Source organism: Cygnus olor, chromosome 1 (assembly GCF_009769625.2).
Source record: "Cygnus olor isolate bCygOlo1 chromosome 1, bCygOlo1.pri.v2, whole genome shotgun sequence".
Lineage (NCBI taxonomy): Eukaryota > Metazoa > Chordata > Aves > Anseriformes > Anatidae > Cygnus > Cygnus olor.
In genome coordinates, this window is record NC_049169.1 from 45471761 (window position 1) to 45490859 (window position 19099).

General features: G+C 37.6%; 1 protein-coding gene across 6 annotated transcripts in view; it reads right to left on the reverse strand.

Annotated features, from left to right (window-relative positions):
* The window catches only part of ANO4 (anoctamin 4), a 191522-nt gene that overhangs the window by 38082 nt on the left and 134341 nt on the right, over window positions 1–19099 (reverse strand). For all 6 annotated transcript variants that reach the window (XM_040556216.1, XM_040556239.1, XM_040556231.1 and 3 more), the window contains 6 exons: window positions 14955–15061; window positions 13197–13252; window positions 12546–12667; window positions 7359–7493; window positions 6491–6587; window positions 5887–5947 (listed from right to left, as the gene is read on the reverse strand). In XM_040556216.1, the coding sequence (XP_040412150.1) occupies window positions 5887–5947; window positions 6491–6587; window positions 7359–7493; window positions 12546–12667; window positions 13197–13252; window positions 14955–15061 (578 nt within the window). The remainder of the gene's footprint in view (window positions 1–5886; window positions 5948–6490; window positions 6588–7358; window positions 7494–12545; window positions 12668–13196; window positions 13253–14954; window positions 15062–19099) is intronic.

The following is a 19099-nucleotide window of genomic DNA, read 5'->3' on the forward strand; positions in this document are numbered from 1 at the left end:
ATAGCATTTAATGACAGAGTTCAAGATGCTGTAATGTTCTTGTACATGACTGTGCTTCCACGTTGTGATGGAAAGAACAACCAAGGAAGCTCTCAGTCATCCAATCATACATTCATATTCTGGAGATTAATACTGAAAGACTATTTATGGTTAGACTTTTAAAAAATTATTTTGTTAAAAGAATATATGAGCTCCCACAGTGAGGTTTAGATCTTGCATTTACTGCTCAGTGAAAAGCATCTGACTGATAACCATGAAGAACATAAACCTTTTTGTTCATGAACTAGGACAGTATCTGCTGTAACAGCATCATGATAGCCTGGCAATATGTCCCACATCCAGTTCTAAAAGGATCTCCTTAATGGACCATCTGCCTTACTGCAGCATATTGATAATGACATGCTATCATACTAAGCACTGGAATAAGTTTGGTGAACTTTTTAGCCAGGAAGAATTATTATAGTTTAATGCATCAGTCAATCAGTCAGTCCAGCTAAGATATGCTTAGAAAATGAACACTGCAAGCAGATCAGGAAAGATATCAAAAAGCATGTTTAAGGAGGCAGTTTTTCTGTTTGAAGGCATTTTCATATATCATGCCATCCTCATTCTGAAATCTGTAGTCCTGTTACAGCAGGTAACCGGCTACTTTAATATAATTAAGGAAGTCAGTTAATCTCCTGATCCTAATGTCTATGACTTTTTACAATGATTGCAGCGTGATTGGTGGGGATCAACAAAACTACTAAGTGCTAATGAGGCTCTGCTGCTGCTGCTGCTGCTGAACTACCACATTGGTTCATTCCTTGACTTGTCTTCTGGTGGAGCTGATTCTCTCCTATCAGCTCATGCTGATTTATTTTGTACAGGCTAAGCAAGTAGCCCTGCCCTTTTTGGAGTTCTGGGAGAAACAAGTCTGGTTGACTACCGCCACTCTGCTTCCATACCAAAAAGCAGCTGGAAGCAGAACTTAAGTGGGTGTATGAGTACACAGGCCTGAACCTCTCAGATACATCTATGACAAATTATACTTTCTTTCTTTCTTGTTTTTCACTCACCTGTAGTGAGGACTCTATTCATACTATATTTAGAATATTTAGCACCTGTCAGAGTTAGTAGGTGCAGTTCCTGAAGCTTCTTTTGAAAGCTATTTTCAAATCATTAAGTATAAACTAGGATGAGCTCTACAGCTCTGTTCTAGCTTTTACTGTACCACACTTCCCTCTATCCAGGTCATATGCAGTTGTCCCTTGCTAGATATTATAAAATGTGCTATAAATAATCATCTTTGATTGATTCACTGTACTACTGATGTCTTCTCAAAAGTATTGCATTTTGAAATTTCTCTGCTTCTTTTGAAGTAACCACTAATAGCCTATATCACAGTTCAGCATTCTTTTCTGACTTTGACAGCGTAACATGACACAGTTGTACTTACTGTCCTCCTATTTTCCAACTGGTATATTTAAACCAGATGCTAATAATTCTCCAAAAATCCTGCTTGGAATTTTGAATTTCTCATTGGCCTTAACTCCCAGGTCTTTTGAGATATACATATATATATTTTGTATATTATTTTTGCCCTGCTTTAGAGATCAGTCTTGCAACTCAAACTTCAGCATCCACTTGAATAAACAGCTCTCTTAATATCACCTCCTCTGATGCTTTTGAACCAAGTTATGATCTTGTCTAGTAATGCAAATGGCCTTTTGCAGCAAGTAGCTTAGTCCTGACTTTCTCTCAGAAATTCTCTCCCTACTGTATTTAAGAACACCTTTTAATATATCTATTCTCACCTTTAGAATATGTTCTACATGCCACTACTACTGCTAAAGGACCTCCTTAAATTCTGTCTCCTCAGAGAGCACATCAATATGAATGTTTTATGCTAGAGGCAGGGTTTTTAGGAATGTAGTATCTTTTATTAGACCACCTGATATATTTAGAAAAATATTTTATGTTGGCATTTCTTATTGCTTGGAAAAAATCGTTAATTTTTTCATGTAAGGCCTTTTTTCCTCTCCTGACTTTGCCTTTCAGCAAGTGTTCTAATGCTATCTCCTTTATCAAAGGAAACATGCTTGTAGATAGACAAGAAGAGATTATAAAAAGGACTTTTCTTGCATCCCATAGTCCCCCAAAGATATGCGGAGGAATGAACCAACATCAGTCCACTGTGTCTCTAGCAAAGCATTAGAAATGATAAATAGTTGGACTTTCTAGTTGAACTCTGCTGTTGAGCTTCAGGCAATGTCTAGACAGTGACATCTTTGCACTGGCTTTCTCCAGTACTGGAAAAGCAAAAGTTTCCTCCAACTGGAAAAGCAAAAACTACTTTTTGTCTGGCTTTACAACAGTATAGTGGAAGTCAAATGATTTACCTATTTTTTTTTTCTTTTCTGAGAATTACTTCTTTCTGCACTTTAAATGACAACATTTATTTGGAAAGAACATGTTTCTCTCATATTCTGTCTTTGCTATGAATCCAGTTCGGATAGAAAAAACAGAGAATGAGTCTTTCCCAGAAACTGGACCTATGATTTTGTCAAGCTTGACATATCTCACGGCATACATAAAAGGCAAAGTGTAGGTGGTTCCCTCTAGCACAGAAACACAAAAACTACTATTGCTTCCCTCTTTTTGAAAGCTTTGAACATCTGGAAAACATTATTAAGACTACAGATTCTGAAAAGGAAAATTATTCTGCAGTTTCTGAGGTGAAACTCTGAGCATCAATGACAGTCTGTCCACCAAGAAAAAGAATATTAGTGATTATAGGGACTTACTGTTTCCTATAAACAGCAGAGATTTATAGCTTTGACCATTTTGGAAGGATTTTTTCCTTCAACAGAAGCTCCAATACACAAAAGTTTAGAAAAACTGCCAGGCAATTCCTTCAGTGTACTAAAGGAAGACTTTTGTTCTTCGCTCCATCAATTTAAAATAAAAATTACCTTAAGTCTTTTGTCTTTTGTATATACTTTAGTAAGTGTATTTTTTTTTCCTATTATATGATTTACTTTCACTTCTTATATAGTACTTTGCTTAAATAAGGCAGAAATACAACAAGTGAAGTGGTGGGTCAAAATATTTTTTTGATGAAAAGTGTGTTTCTCATCCAGTATTTCCTGGTGCACTTGGCAATTCCAGCCTTACTCTGATGGGACCCACTTCCTTCACAATGAAGCATTATAAAAGATGGGTACCTGTGCTTCAGAGTACTACAGCCAGGCTCTTTGCTCCTCCACTGCTCAAGCAACCCACTTGTGGGGTGTGATGTTTGTGGTGGTGATTTCTCTCCCTAGGCTAGCCACAGCAGTTTTTTCATCATCTGGAGATGCATTTTATTTCTATTTATAAAGCAAGCAGGTAGCCTGCTTTGTCCATCAACTAAAGATGACTTTAGAATAAAAGGAAGAAAACCACTTTTTCTTCAAAGAAAGCCCAACCATGCCTGGTTTCTGAAACCCACATGCAAATGGCTGAGAATTCTCCCTCAGGATGGGAATTTACCAATGTATTTAAAGATGGAGAAAAAGGTTCTTTGGATAATAAGGCAGTGGCACTGCCATCATCATTTTGTATGTCACTCTCTGTCAAACTGGATCATCCAGAAGGCTGAATTTTTCTTAGCCATTTTGTCACCTGCTTGCCAGTTGTTTCACTCTGACAGAAAAATCATTTCCATGATCAAAATGCTATCATTGCTTCTTCTCTTCTCATACGATTTACTGAAATGATGGTAACACCTGCAGCTGCCAGTAGGCTTACTGCAGACTGAGAATCTATTTAAGACAGGAGGTAAGCCAACTCATAAACACAGGACCATAAAATCACTGAGAAGTGTGGTTTTACTTATGCTCATGCAGATTTAGCCCTAACTGTATTGAGAATATCTCCATAACCTCACTGTTTTCTCAGCCAAGTGTTACTCAAGGGACTAGATTTTGGGTGGAGCCATAGCATTGGCCCATTCCCCAAACCACCACCCTATACTCACACCCTCCTTCCTGTTGTTACCTCTACATCCCTCTGGGTGGCAAGCTCACAAGCACAGTGTAATCAAACGAAAGTGGGGGAGAAAGTCCTTGCCCTAGCTACTGTCCTATAGTCTCTTCTCCACTAGCCAAAAATACACAGAGGACAACTTTTATTGTATTTTTTACTTTCTTCCCTGTGTGCTTAGGTGCTGGAGATGCATGGATGGGCAGTGCAATCCCCAGACCTGACAGGCTGGTGGGAAGACAACCCCCGAGGGCACTGGGGCTTGTAGTCTGACAGTGATGCCTAAGAAGAGAGAAGGAAAAGCTGACCCAAGTGGGGTGCAGCTTCTATCAACTAGAGCTAGGAGAGAGAGAAAGCCTACTCAACTAGGCATGCTCAGCTGGCCCAGCCTTCTCCCAGACATGGGAGACAGCAGGCATGGCTACCTGAGTAAGGGACTTCCCTTCCCTAGAGCTGCTTTTTCCCTGTTTATGGGCAGTGCTAAGACGTAGGTGCACAGTTGTTTCCAGGAAGCAGTATTACTACTAAGGAAGAACAAAAACACTGGTGCAAAAAGCTTCACTCCAAAGACACACTCACCAACAATTAGAAACAGCGGTATACATATTCTGCTAACCTGTCAATTTTCCTATCTGAGATGAAAGTCCCTGTCTTGGAAATTCTCATCTTCCGTAAGCATGTGGAAAAGAGGTTGGAAAAGCTAGGTATGCCCCTCAAAATTTCTTTAAGGCTTGACTTAGAAATTTTTGGTGATGCTCAGCTCTAGTGAAGCTCTAAAACAAAGCTGGAAATACCAAGGAGAAACAAAAAATCTGTACATTCTGTGGGTTTTTCCCTTAATATAACTTGTGATATTTTAATAGCATCAATATTACATGAAATGTCATGAATAGGCTTGATTAGAATATGACTTAATTTAATTAGTCGACTTAGACAAAATCATAGTTTTGGAGGAAGGAACTAAGACAGACCACTAAGATAATTTATCTTCTCCTGATGGCTCTGGCACTGTCTTTTGGATCTCTCTTGCAGTTCAGTAAAGAGATTCACAGATTAAAATGGAGATTATAAAAATTAATTTGACATCTTTCCCAAGCAGTTTAAGATGTGAATAAGAACTGGAAAACAATGACTAGGTCAGGATAGCTCAAGTACCTGGAGTTGTGAGATGGAAGACATTTTTGAGGCACCTCATTAAGCCATTTTCTAAAGGTGTTAACCTTCTCTCAAGACAGTGTAGTAGCAGCAAAGCATCTTGGCATGCTCAGGGCATGTTTGAAAGACTTTATGTGTTGCTAGAAATGACTGTTTCTTGTCTTCAATTCTGCCTACAAGACTACAGTAGGCAAAATAGTTGAGCCAAAAATAGAACTGTCCTATGGGCAAAATTCAGCCTCCATGGCAACAGTTAGACCAATTTCGGATCAGTTTGTCACTCAACTAATTTTCAATTTATTTCATCAGATTCTTGCTTTGATTACAACCAGCTCACATGTATTTAAGCTTTACTGCCTTGCTGCAGGGAAGGTAAAACAATGCATTAATACATTTTAGTGCAGACAGTAAACTGGGCTTCCCTAAGCTAAGAGAAGCCCTAAGTATTAGCAGGCCTCAAAAACACGCACAAAACCAGAATATAACTACCTGCACACACAGACACTGTATGTTGCATACTTTTTTTTAATTAAAATGATTATCACATAAAAAAATGATTTAAATCATTTCCATATTCCTTCTGCAGAAATAGAAAATAAGCAAGCCTATATTGTTTTCCTCAGTGTCTAAAAAAAACAAGTGTGCTGGAAATTACAAAGACCTATGTTGCATCACAAGGTTTATGAAAAGCATTCTGCAGTCACTCATATTTAAACAAAAACTTACCCCACACTGCCATGAAAACAGCAAAAAAGACAGTAGCTCCATTGTCAAAAAGGTGTGTTACCTGATGGGGATATTAATAATCTGATCAATTTATGATAATACGGCTTTATTTTCTATTTTCCCCTAATAAAACTAGCACAATCATGAGTGCAGCTGGCCTGACAATCCTGAGGACTGAAACCCTTCCCTTGATGTATGACATGCACCTGTCAATGAACTCCATATCAACTGACTAGTCACCAGCCTGGCCTGGGACTCACCCCTGCCAACAGTAAGCATGAGCATAATTTCAGACCCAAAGCATTCATTTTATGGAGCCACTTACAAAGGATGGATCATAAGATAAAAGTTGATGCCAAGGACACCGTAGCACATGCATCTAGGATGTGACCTCTGGGACTGCTGAATCTGTAAGTGCAAATTGCATTCAAGTGTTTTACAGCCCAAACTGAGTCCTCGTAAAAGACAATGGATGTTAACATTGGCTGAATTTGATCTGTCCTTTGAAGATTTTATCTACCCAAGCTCACTAAAGACAAATGCAAAAGGTGAAAGGAATTCTATTACCAGGAAAACATTTCTACTTGAATAGTTTAAAATGTACCTTGGCATAAACACAGCTGTCTGACAACCTCATGAAGGGACAGTATTTATCACATATAGGACACATTATGATATCTGTAGCTTGACAGACTTCTTTACTGGAAAAATCAAGAAGATAAAAGTTAATAGTTTGATGCACAACAATCAGTCATAGAATAGATTGATAGGTTTCACTAATAAAAGTCAGTTACTTATTGAACAATATTGGTTCTTTCTGTAACTGAAGCCAAGATGTACACAACTGTATGTGCATAATTAAGATTTGTTCACTGTCCAAGACTTCAGCATTTGTAGTCCTAGCTGCAAGGAACAGTTCTTCAAGGCCAACTCAACAGTAGCTCTTTACCATTTCCAGTTTCTCTTTGAGTCAGAAGTGACCTTCAGCTGGACAAGGGTGAGAATGAGCGCAGGTAAGTTTGACTCAAAGATTCTCTCAAGGATTGTTTTAAGTGGGCAAGAAAACAGAGGTGGGGCACTCAGCAGAAGACTGAGGGGGTTCTTTGTCTGAAAAATGCCTCACTGATGTGGACCTTTGGAAAAGGCCTTGAAGAGAGTGAAAATTCCCCACTCTTCACCTGGTCTGTTATAACTGCAGTGAAGGAGCTCAAGCTCTACTTTTCCTACTTCATGCTGAGAGGCCAACACCATCAGGAACTGGAACTGGGCTAGAAACATTGTCTCCCATTCCAGTTTAGGAACACAAAACAAGGGAAGCTCAAAACTGGGTATCTTACGAGTACCAAAGAGTCTTTTCCTGAGTATTCATTCAACAGTTCAAAATTAAATAATTGACTATTCGTACTAAGATCTCTTACATTATTCATAATATCCCAAAGCTGTAATTTCTATTATGAAAGTGTCCACATTACCTGACTTGGCAGTGGTTCAAAGTGGTGACTCCGTACAAAAACACAAACAATCCAATGAAGGCAGCTGGGAAGAGCATCCCTGTGTACCAGCCTAACCAGGCAAAGTACAGCCCAATTTTCTCACCAAAGTATCGTCTGTTTTAAAATACAACACAGAGAAATTACCTGTCAATTAGAATAAATCTGATTAATCATTCTTGTTAATAGAAAATAAATATTTCTATTATACCTGAAGAGCAGAGCCAGACCTTCCTAAAGAAAAAGACTGCAATTAGGCTTCTCAATCCACACTGAGGAATCTGCCCATTTCTAAAATGAATTTAAATATTCACTAAACGCAGTTCATAATGAAATTACTGGAGACATTGGAGAGGAAACACTGAGAACATTAAAAAAATAGTTCTTTATATCTGGGAAACTGATGAATTTGAGCTGAGTAACTGTATTTCCCAAGTAATTTAATTGAAATCAGTTTCATCACTAAAAATGGTATAACAGAAAAAAAAAAAGACTTGAGCCCAAATTATTTCTAAGAAATTAATTAACCAGAGGTTATTCTCCAATCAAGTTTATTTTCATTTGCTTGTTTCTTTTCTTATCTCAGTTCCTGGAAAATTAATCTCATGACTGTAACACAGGTGTAGAGTAGAGTGCAAGCGATGTAAAGAAATTATGTTTCATTTTATACTGATTTGAGGAAAATAGTCTGAATCAACACTAATCTGCTAGCTATATTGTTTAAAAACTAACAGCAACGTGATCAGGAACTTCCTATTTGTGACATATTCATTGGTATTTTTCCTCTTCCCAAACGCAATCACACTTTATGTATCAGTGAACACATCCAGCACGTAAAAAACCTTCTGGACTTATCAGCATAGGAGCAGTCTGCATGTGTTGTCCTGTGTTTGGGTATTATGTGTACCATATGCTCTGATCAGATTAGAATGCTTTACAAATTAGTATGTAATGAGCATGAATACGATGGAATTTTTAAGAGATTGTTTGCAAGAATAGCTTTAAAGAATGAAGTAAAATAGGTAAAATGATATTCTTGCACTTCAGAGACTTCATGGACATGTGAAGTCCATGCAAAAGTGCATGTCAAGTGAATTTGAGAACAGCTGCTGATGAAAACCCACATTTACACTAATGATGAAACTTCTGATCTCTCCGGAAAAAAAGTGAAGTGAGCTAGCATTGCTGGCTCCTTTATGCTACCAGAACACACTTTTTTTGGTAGAACTTTCAAAGTCAGGAAGAGCCCCACAATGGGCTTTGGGGCTGGAGGCAATGGAAAAGAGAAAGAAACACTTGGTCTGGAATAGACAAAATCATCAGTTTTCAAATGAATGTCAAGATTTTCCAGCATAAGAAATATCTGTCAGAGCCCAGCTCACACTTCGCTGGATGATAGGAAGAAGACTGACCTACACTGTTTATTATCAGTTGAGTTTACCAACATTGCATCAGAGGCCAAATACTGTCATGTTGTTTTTATTCTTCTGTCATTCAACAGAGAAACAAATTTTGGGGCTAAAGAGGTGGTAAGCTAACAATAACATACTCAGTTCTGACAAGGGCAGCAGGTCTGGTTATAAACAGACACACTGGAAACTGCTTTTTGAGCCCTGACTTAGAGAGTTAGTGAACCTTTTGGCCTTATTCTTTGTCTGACACACAGGATATAAAGCTGTGTCTGCTCCACTGAAAAAGAAAGCTCATATTTTAAGCTTTCTTCCAATTAATATTTATGGACTTATTTTCTCCATGTACGTAGTTCAAAGTAAACCTAACATTCATCAAGATTTATCTTTTTGTTTCATTCCCTGCATTCAGGGGTGAATGTTGCCCCTAATGTCTGCAATGAAAGGAAAAGGCACTTTTCCTTTTTGTGAGGCCACTTGTGAAACTGGTTTTAAAAATAAGTGCTGTATGCAGACTTTTACTTTTGTGCCTATTGGCTTAATTATGAACAGCTTCAATATTTCACCATCACCCTTTGCTTCACAACAGGTATTCCACAGGCTGTACTACTATAACGAACATCAGGATCAAGGTAGTATTTATTTCATTTCCTCTGAACCTGTAGATAGCATATATATATTTTTTTCTGTAACTCTCTGCTTAGATGCTACCAGGTTGAGTGTTGTAGAAACAAACTATGACAATAACACGGTCTTTGGAGACCTTCCCAGGTACCACTTTCAGAGCAGTTCCACATGTATTCCAACCCATAATTGGGTTCACCAACACACTTAACATCCTCAGGAGGAGGTGGCTTAGAAAATCCTTTGCCACTCATTTTGTACCATATATAGTGAGCAAGGTCTTTGTATCTTTTCGGTAAGTATATACTGAAAATAAATTTCATAGACCTCTCCGAAGTGATGGCAGTTCTCTTACCTGGATGCTGGCACTTCACATAAAACTCAGCAATGTATATAAAGACTTCCAGGGATTTTTTTTCTTCTCTTTTTTAGGGTGTACCAGTGTGCATTATTTATACCTGAATTTCACCTGTTATCACCCTGCTCACTGTAGGCCTCTTTGCATTTTTCCAGCCTTGATGACATTTGCATGTTTGTTAATTTTGCTGTCTCATTAGCATTCAATTTTTCAGGCTGTTAATCATAATAGAAAAAAAAAGTTCTGTATCTTTTATGGTTCTCCCACAGAAATTTTCCTCTACATAAAACCTTAAAAGCAGAGAAATAAAATCACTCCCAAGCACCTAATAGAATAACCCATTGCTCCTATGCTCATATATACTGTATCACTAGAATTAAAAAAAAAAAAAAAAAAAAAGAAATCTCAGTTTCTTGGTTTTATGCCGATGTTTATGAGCTCTCCAATACAACCTATCTTAGCATCAAATTGTCTCTCTCTTTACCCCATTCCAGTGGAAGAACTGCCACAGATTGGGCCAAGATTTCGATTTCAGTATTTATCATTAAGGTACATTTCTGAAATTTAGTAAACTACAAAATCTGATTTCAAACCCACAAAATGTGTATTGGATTCTTCTATGTTTACTGACCTTCATTATATAGTTTTTTTGTTTGTTTCAAGATGCCTAGAAAAAAGTCACAGAGCTAGAATACAGACAAGTCTGGTCTCAAGCTAAAAATATATCTATCTTCATTAATCTTTTTGCAGGTCAGAATGAAATCTGATACAGAAATTTTTACAACACTGAAACAAGTTGTGAAGGAGCTAGAGTTTTCTAACATGTTTTGGATACATAATGCTCTCTGTAATATCTAGAGCAATATGGTGGGGAGGAAGGCTTGATGAGGGTTTGAAAAGAAGTTAGGTTGCAATCAAATCATTTAATGTACTAAGTGATAATGCACGTTATTCAGGCATTATTTTTGCTTTCAGATTCATTTAGGTTGCTTTATAATCAATTTATAAATATAGCTTTTTCACATCCTTTCTTGTCCTGTAAATGGCATGTACAAGCAGCAGCAGGAATCATCTGTGAAAAGTCTAGGGGACAGCAGTTATGCAAAGTGTGAAGGAAACGATCCAACGCCCTTAGGAATTACTGCAACTGTTTTCATTGATGTATGTCATCCCTGAGCATATAAATATAAAAAGTCCTGCCTTTTTCCAATTGCTATCAGTTCTAAGGATCTTAAATTATTCTTGTTAAGTAACTACTGATACTAAACTCCAACAGAAGTGTAATTAAAATCATGCTGCCACATCCTGATTCATAATGGTGCCTCTGCAATTGTGCTGAGTCTGCACCTTCATATTGCTGTGTGTTTCAAAGCAGAGTGAAAGCAGAATCGTGCAATTACCCTCAAATGACTTTTTCTCATTCATCTCTAGTGACTAGTATCTCCAATAACAGCCAGCTGATGAGAATAAATGAAATCTGGAAGGCACCAAATTAACAACAACAGAGATGTGAGCCTTCATCTTAACAGCTAAGGAAAACAAAATAGTATCAATGTATGTATGGACAGTTTCACTTACCATTGTGGCACTTGACTTTAAGGTGGAAATATCATGTCTGTTAATGAGATTTTATGTTGTTTTATTATCTACACCTAACCTACTCCTTAGCTTTTCTAAAACATGTAGTAAAGGGGAATATCAGCTAGCAGCAGTGAGTTCTGGCCAGATGTCTGTGAAGAATTAACAGCCATTCACTCCTTTTGTACAGATGACAACACTATGCCCTTCAAGCACACCCAACATAGTTGTTCTGGGGGGAAAAAAAGCAAACAGAACCATACAAAATTGCCTCTGCTGCACAACTGGTATAAAAAAGCTTTTGTTTAATCTATGCTTGCTGAGATACTTCCAAGTGAAATTAACAACAGGTCTTGCTGGTGTTGTCAGCTCTTCAAGTAAAAATCTCCATATCACTATACATGTGAGTTCCTGAGGCAGTAGATAGGAAAGATGTGGCAGGGGCTAGAGAAATGTGAGGGATCTAGTATCCATGAAGTGAGACAAAAAAGGCATTCCTCCTCTTTTCTATCACTCCTCCTTCAGCGAATTCATTGCAGCCAACAGCGCACTCTAGGAAGCTAATGGCAAGACTGGGTTGGGGCTGCAGCTTTGAACCCTGCTGAGCTTGATGGCTGCTGAGGCTCATGCTGCTGTGAACAGTCAGAGCCCTGCAGCTCTCCTTGCCCCTCTCCTCCGTGGATCGGCACCTACTCTGAACCACCACAGGACACCCATGACCATAGCTAAGGGGTCTGCTACTTTGCTTATTTTCTCTCGTAAGACAGTTCTGGAAAAATCTTTGCATGTTACTGTCTGATGAAAAGCTGGAGGTTCTTACAAAATGTTAAACATCACAGTTGGACTACTTAAGTAGGCTGCTACCAAAGCCCAGTACAATTGTGTGTCCAACCTTGTTTATTCTCACACTTAGAAAATCTTCCAGATGCCTGACGGACCACACTCACAAACCAAATTAAACTAAAACCCTGATATTGCTCGACAGCACTTTCACAAACAAGAAATGCTGATGAAGAACAGTAGACTTGACAACCATGGGCAAATAATTAAAAAACATTGTAAAGAGAAGTTGTTTATACTGTGACATTGATATCTTATTGTATACGTGGAAATTAAAAACAAACATGCATGGTGTTGTGAGAAGATAATCTATGCCCACATGACCTATAATTCAGCATATTAAAAGCAGGGAAGTTTTACCTCACAAGATCCAATGGCTGGTATTTATACCAGACTCCCCAGGAAGCCCAGCACTCATAGAGCAGGTGTCTGTGGTTTTCTGCCCCATGGGTTTTTATTGAATTCTTGCTTCTGTACCTTCCCTAAAATACAGATCTGGACATTAATGAGCAACAACAACAACAAAGAATACCTAAGAAATCTCTTTCACTAGTGGTATGGATAACACAATTTATGCAAATTCCATACCTGTGCATCAAAAGCTAAACATGACATTAGAAGGAATATTTCCTCTGCCCACAGTGAGATTTGAGATTTTTCTTCCTAAGAAACTGGTGTTATGATAACTGGTGTTCTAGTCAAAAGGTATAAACTGGAGAATTTCAAAGAGAAAACCACAACATATTTTTCCCTTCTGAGAACATACTGATCTATCACATGCAAATACTTTTTCTGAAACAAATCCAGAACAACTTTTCTTACTCCTCTTTTTATAAGAAAAAAGCATTTTTTTTCAAGAAAAAAAAGCATTACTAAATGGTGAGATGCCAGAGGCAGCTGTAGAATGTAAAAGAGAATAATAACATTAGTAAGATTGAGAATATTTACACAATTAAGTATTCATTTTGTGGGAAGCATCTCTTCAAAAAAGAAAGAAAAAGAGAAAAATACCTCATGAAGAGGAAATGCAGCTTCATAGGAGCCATTACTGAGCAATCGATTCAGACCTAAGAACCAAAAGTATCCAGTTATTTACCAATAAGACCAGTAAAACTGCTAAGTAAAAAGCAAAGTACATTTTCATGATATACTGCTAAGTGAAGTTTGAAGCTCATTGACAGTAAGAGAGACAAGTAAAAAAAATTCATCTTTAATAGGTTTTGAGGAACTAAGATATAACACAAGCAAAGATTTGTTCTAATATTAACCACAACCTATCATTTATTATGCCTGATGTTTAAAGATTCATTTGCCAAATCCATTTTTAGTGTAACTTCAGTGAAATTAGGGACCTCACATCAAGACTGCAGTTTGATGCCCTGTATTTTGGTCTAAGGAAGCTATACAGAGGAAGGGCAGTATTTCTTGGGAGCTGAAAACTTCAGGGAAGATCTTTATATTTCTGAACTCCAGGCCAGTAAAACAACAGAAACTTTTAATTTCCATTTGATGACAATGTTGTAAAATATGTTCAATTTATGTCTTATGAAAGCTGCTGGACTAACAGACAGAACAGGAACAAGACAGACTGCAGTAACAGAAAACCAGGAAATATATTTGAACCTGAATCAAAATGTCATGAAAAAGTAATCATACGACCCACTCAGTCAGGTCTTGACTCTCTTTAATGAGAACTAGGACAGAAATAATGAATGATTCTGAGATGTGGGCCCTTTTCACTTGGGAAGTCACCAAAATAGGACTGAATGACTATATGGCAATGCAAAATTAAATACTGGCACTAACAGCCTGAACGTAGTTGAACCCCACTGATGTAAAGGAAAAGGATCATGATTCCATTCCTAATTCACAGAGGAATGATAGCAGTGACAACACAGCAATGAGAAGTATTAATTCAACATAAACAGCACTTTCAGTGATAGCATTAGTATCTGCTTAGCAGAATACGCTTTCTCCTGAAGTATCTTTGGCAGAAAAGCAAAACCTGTACAGCTGAGCTGGGCTCTACTCAGCCCAGTGATCTGTGCAATCTTTTGTTCATGGTGGGTACCAGACAAGTAGATACGTGAGGGAACTTGGGATCTTGAGGCAGGCAAGGACTGCAGATGTATGTGCTACATGCAATAGCTGGATGCACTGCATGAATTGTCCCCTTTCTTTTCTCCTCTCTGCACACCGTCATTACTCAGAGCTATCACTGCCCTCATTCCAGGATCTGGGGAAGAGACAAGTTAAATTCTGGTATACTTCTTTACCTCTTGAAGATGCATGGGGTTTAAACAGCAGGGAAATGAAATGTGCTGTAGACTTTTATGGGGATTGCATCACTGTCTGCTTTCCTGGATCCACCTATGTGCTACTCCAAAGGCTCACTCCACCCACTATTTGAAAGAGATGCCATAGCTATGCACGGCATCCTTTGCACTGAGGACGTCTTGGTGAACTCCCCTTTGACCTATGGCAGCTACGGAGTTACAGGACCTCACATCTCCCTTAGGAAGGAACAGATATCCAGGGATGTACAGCAGCATAAATCTTGCCTTCCTTCCAAATACATTTTTATGAAGGAGTAAATGCTTTTCTCCATAAGCATGATGAGTTTCCTAGGACAAGTCCCTACCACAGCAATGGGTGAGATGTGCACAGTTCAAAACTGAGGCCATTGAAAATGAAGAGAGTGTAATCAGCCCAACCAGACTCCTCCTATTTTTTCTGATGGAATTTAGCACCCACATTAAAATCACTTACCAATTTTGTTTTTCCCTTCTTCATATTTCACTCTTTGTAAGATATGGTGTACAATTCTACTTCTGGTAGCATTATTGAAGAAAGTGTCTTTGTTGTGTATGATGAAGCTATATAAAAACACAAACAAGGCCATTTCAGGAATTATAGTATCATGTTTAAAGCAAATATTAAATTCCATTAATTTCTGTAGCACATTAAAAATCTACAGTACAAGAGCAAGTGCAAGAAAGATTAAAGGACATCAGATTAAGTGAGATGATTCACCAGATGAGATGATCTCAGTAACAGCATTCATTTCCTAGCAAAGAATGACATGAACGAGTCTGGAGAAAGATCAAAGATATTTATGCATTCACTATGATAAGCATCACATTTAGATAAGTCATTGAAAACTACCAAATACTTGCACAAAAATTTGCAAAAGCAAAAGATTTATAAGTGCAGCTGTAGAAATCACATTTGATTTCTATTTCAGGCTTCTTTATTATGCTTTACCACTAAAAGTTGGATGGAAACATCCACTTGGTAAAAAATGACTGTTAACCATGCTTAATGAAAATCAAAATACTGATAGAAACTGAAAATATTAGATATTCCTATGTTTAGTGATGGAAGCTAAAATAGAGTAGAAAATTAGATTTCAGAAGGTATTCATGGCATTACGTATGAATGCAGTTTCAATAGTTTAGACAGAATTGTGAGGAGTCTAGGGTATTAAAAAAAATAGCCACAAAATATATCATATTTATTAGATTTTCTGCTATAATATATTTTATATAGATTTATTAGTTACAACATACATACTTGCAGAAAACTACATATTTTAACATATCACCATAGTCACTGGAAAAATGTAAACAATATAAGTGTTTTAGTTTAGAAATACTGGTTCAACATGTCAGCTAAAAACTGCTAAAGAATTCTTAAGTTTGCTTGAGTCATTTAGGGGCTTCAGAATACACTGTGGAAGTAATTTAGATACTTCAATAAGCATATAAGTGGTTGGAGTTTCTGATGAAGTAGGCCTCTGCATATATTTAAACAAATTAAATATTTTTGAAAATGTAGTCCTTAGTAACTGACTGAATGGAAAGGTTCATATTCTTAAAAATACCGTGGACAGGATGTAAGATTGTTTTCTTCCTCAGTATTCGTGAAGAGCTCTAGAGAACTGAATAAGGTGATAAATAAAATGGTAAAATCATAGAGATGTTATAAAGAGGCCAGCCTGTATGCTGAACAGATGTGACATAAAAAGAGAAAATCTTAATAGGGAGCTTGGCATATATTTATGTTACCTTCTCTTCTGCACAACGTGGGATTCACTGCTCAGTTTTCCCCTCAGGTGATTTTCCCAAATGAAAACCCTGTTTTTCAGAGTGAATCTTTACCCATGGGAAATGAAATATGGCTTTTCACCTCCACATTCATTTGGAAAGCCAGGTGAGGAGTCCAAATTATGGACTTCAAGGACTCCACGCACTCCTTCCTTCCTTATTATCCAAAAATCTCTGTGGAATTTTCCATACAAGGCAGCCTGTAAATTCATTATGTTCAGCCTCAAAGGTACATAGTAAAAAAAATCAAAAGTAAAGGTATAAAAGACAAGTTGCTCCAAGAGCAGCTTAATTAATGGAACCTGGTTTTCTAGAGATTACTGTCTCATGGCTTCTTTCCCTCACCACTCCAAATACTCGCAGGTCATTTCTTTGTCCGCCATATATTCACTACTGCACTTCTGGCTTCCTCTCACATCCCAGGGTCATACATGTGCCTTAGAGTACCTACCATGATTTATGCATATTGGCTGACTACCATGTGTGTGATCATTTACTAGTGGGCTGGTACCAAACACCATGTACAGTTGGTGTGCATCAGCTGCCTTTTCTGCATAGGCACAAATTGTAGGCCACTATCTTGTTTCTATCAGCTGATACTCATAAAGTAAATAAGATTCTGCTTATCTTTGAGACAGCTACACCTTTACCAAATGTAGTTGAAAACAACCAGTATGTAAAACAAGAGTTAGTAGAAGGATTCTGACAAAAAAAGAGGAAACACTGCCATCATAGAATGCCTAGTGTTTAAGGATTAAATCAGATCAGATTAAAAAAAGCCTAAACTCCAAGTTGGAGCTCTGTATTAGGCTGTTTTCGTAGCAGCAGAAACAAATTAAAAGACGGTGGTGAAACAGAAATGAATAGCTATGAATTTTCCCACTTTATTTCATTTTCTTGTAATGTCTGACTTTCATCTCTAAGATCTCACCTTCCAGGTAGCGCTGAATGTTAAAGATCTATGAAGGTAACTTTTGAAATCAAAACAGCACAGTAATTTTCATTAGCTACGAGTTCTTGCAGGATTCAGTTGCAAATGGAATAGACTCATTTGGGAAACTAGCAACATTGACTCAGGTAATGGTAAAAAAAATAACATTTATCTATTATTTTTGCAATATAATGTTATTTTACCTATTTGTTATCATGACTATGACATTTTGCAACTACAGGTAATTCTTTCACCCACTTTTCTGGACAAGTAGGTTAATAGCCTTTCTACATTTAGTTGCTTCTATCTTTGTGAGTCATGAGTAGGGAAAAAAAAGGCTAAAACCAAACACTGTTCGATCTTGAAAGGAAATAAGAACTATTTGTTTTAAAGAGCACTTTAGATATTTGCATTCATTTGTAAACTTAGCAACAGTATTGTTGTATCTGTTGATTTCACTTGGCCACAAAGGAACAAGCAGATGTGTCTGTGAAGCAGATGTCAACACTTCAGTATGATAACTACCATGAAGAACACTGCCAATTCTAGCACTAACTGAAACAGTCCTAAAACATATGTGAATATGACAGCTGTAGAGGTTCTGCCCTGCCCATCCTTTGTGCCATTAAACTGCACCTGTCAACAAGATGGGGAGAGGAGAGGGAGAAGTCACCTCAGCTGGAGCAGGCCAAGAACATGTCCTTCAGTGTTTTCCAGCATTACTCACAGAGACATAGGTGCGGAGGAAATACTAGAGTTCACCAAAGGTGAGAGAGGAGTGCCAAACATGAGTCCTCTGGATGTCCTGGACTATTCCTATGTCACAGTTTTGGGGAGTAATTGCACATGGTAAAGGTTAAAATAAATCCTTGCCTATTTTTAATAGAAAAATATTTTTTTTTTTTATTTTTGGTCATTTGGCCATTTTGATAATTTATGCATAATCGTATATAGAACAGCCCCAGACAGAGCAGTATCAGCACAGCCAAAGGGGCAGTGGGCTCTGGTACAGGGAATAAAAATAGGCAGACATGACTGGGAGGCATTGAAAGACTGAAACTATCTTAAGTAGTTTTAACTATGTGTTGCAACATCTCAGTTAGAGGTTGACATATATTAGGACCATGTTGGGGGAGGTTCAAATTTGTCTCCAAAATCACAGGGGTTTCCCTTGTGTGCTGAGAATCATGCATTTCAGTGCAGGATCTATCCTTTTCTATCAATACCCTTCTCTCCTGCACTTTCTGGGCCTTCCTTCCTCCAAGGTTTTTGTGCTCCAGGTTGTCTCCTTTCTGAATGTGAGTGATAAATCCATATTCACAGAATAGTCATCAGGGCTCTTTCAAGGTCTACAGCATCCAAATTCAGAGGAGAAAGTCTTTTTCAGTCTATGTAGAATCTCACCCTTCAAATTTCACTGCACAGGGGTCAGAGCTGAAAATATTTCCAAACTAGGTGTAGAAAAACATTCATCAGACATTACTGAGCTACAAAATACACAAAATAGAGGCTTTGTAAGGAACTTTTTAACCCTTGCTACTTCCAGATGGAACAGTTTCCTTAGCTGTTCTATTTCTACTGCCCTTGTTAGAATTTCAATACACACAAAGGTTTGAATATTCATGAGCAATGCAGCTTGTTTTCAAGATCAGTGAGGGTTCAGGCATTATTTAGGAGACAGTTCAGTTGAAGATTTTGGTCACTTTGTCACCTCTTCTGTAGGACAAAAAAAATAAGTAAGGATTAATACACTAATATTTTTATTCCTTGTGAAGGTAATGCATAGGTAAATAATAAAACCAGTGATTTGTTCCACAACAGTTACACCCATTAACCTGGTCCTGTAAACCATATTTGTGTGAGCTGTCCTTACTCAA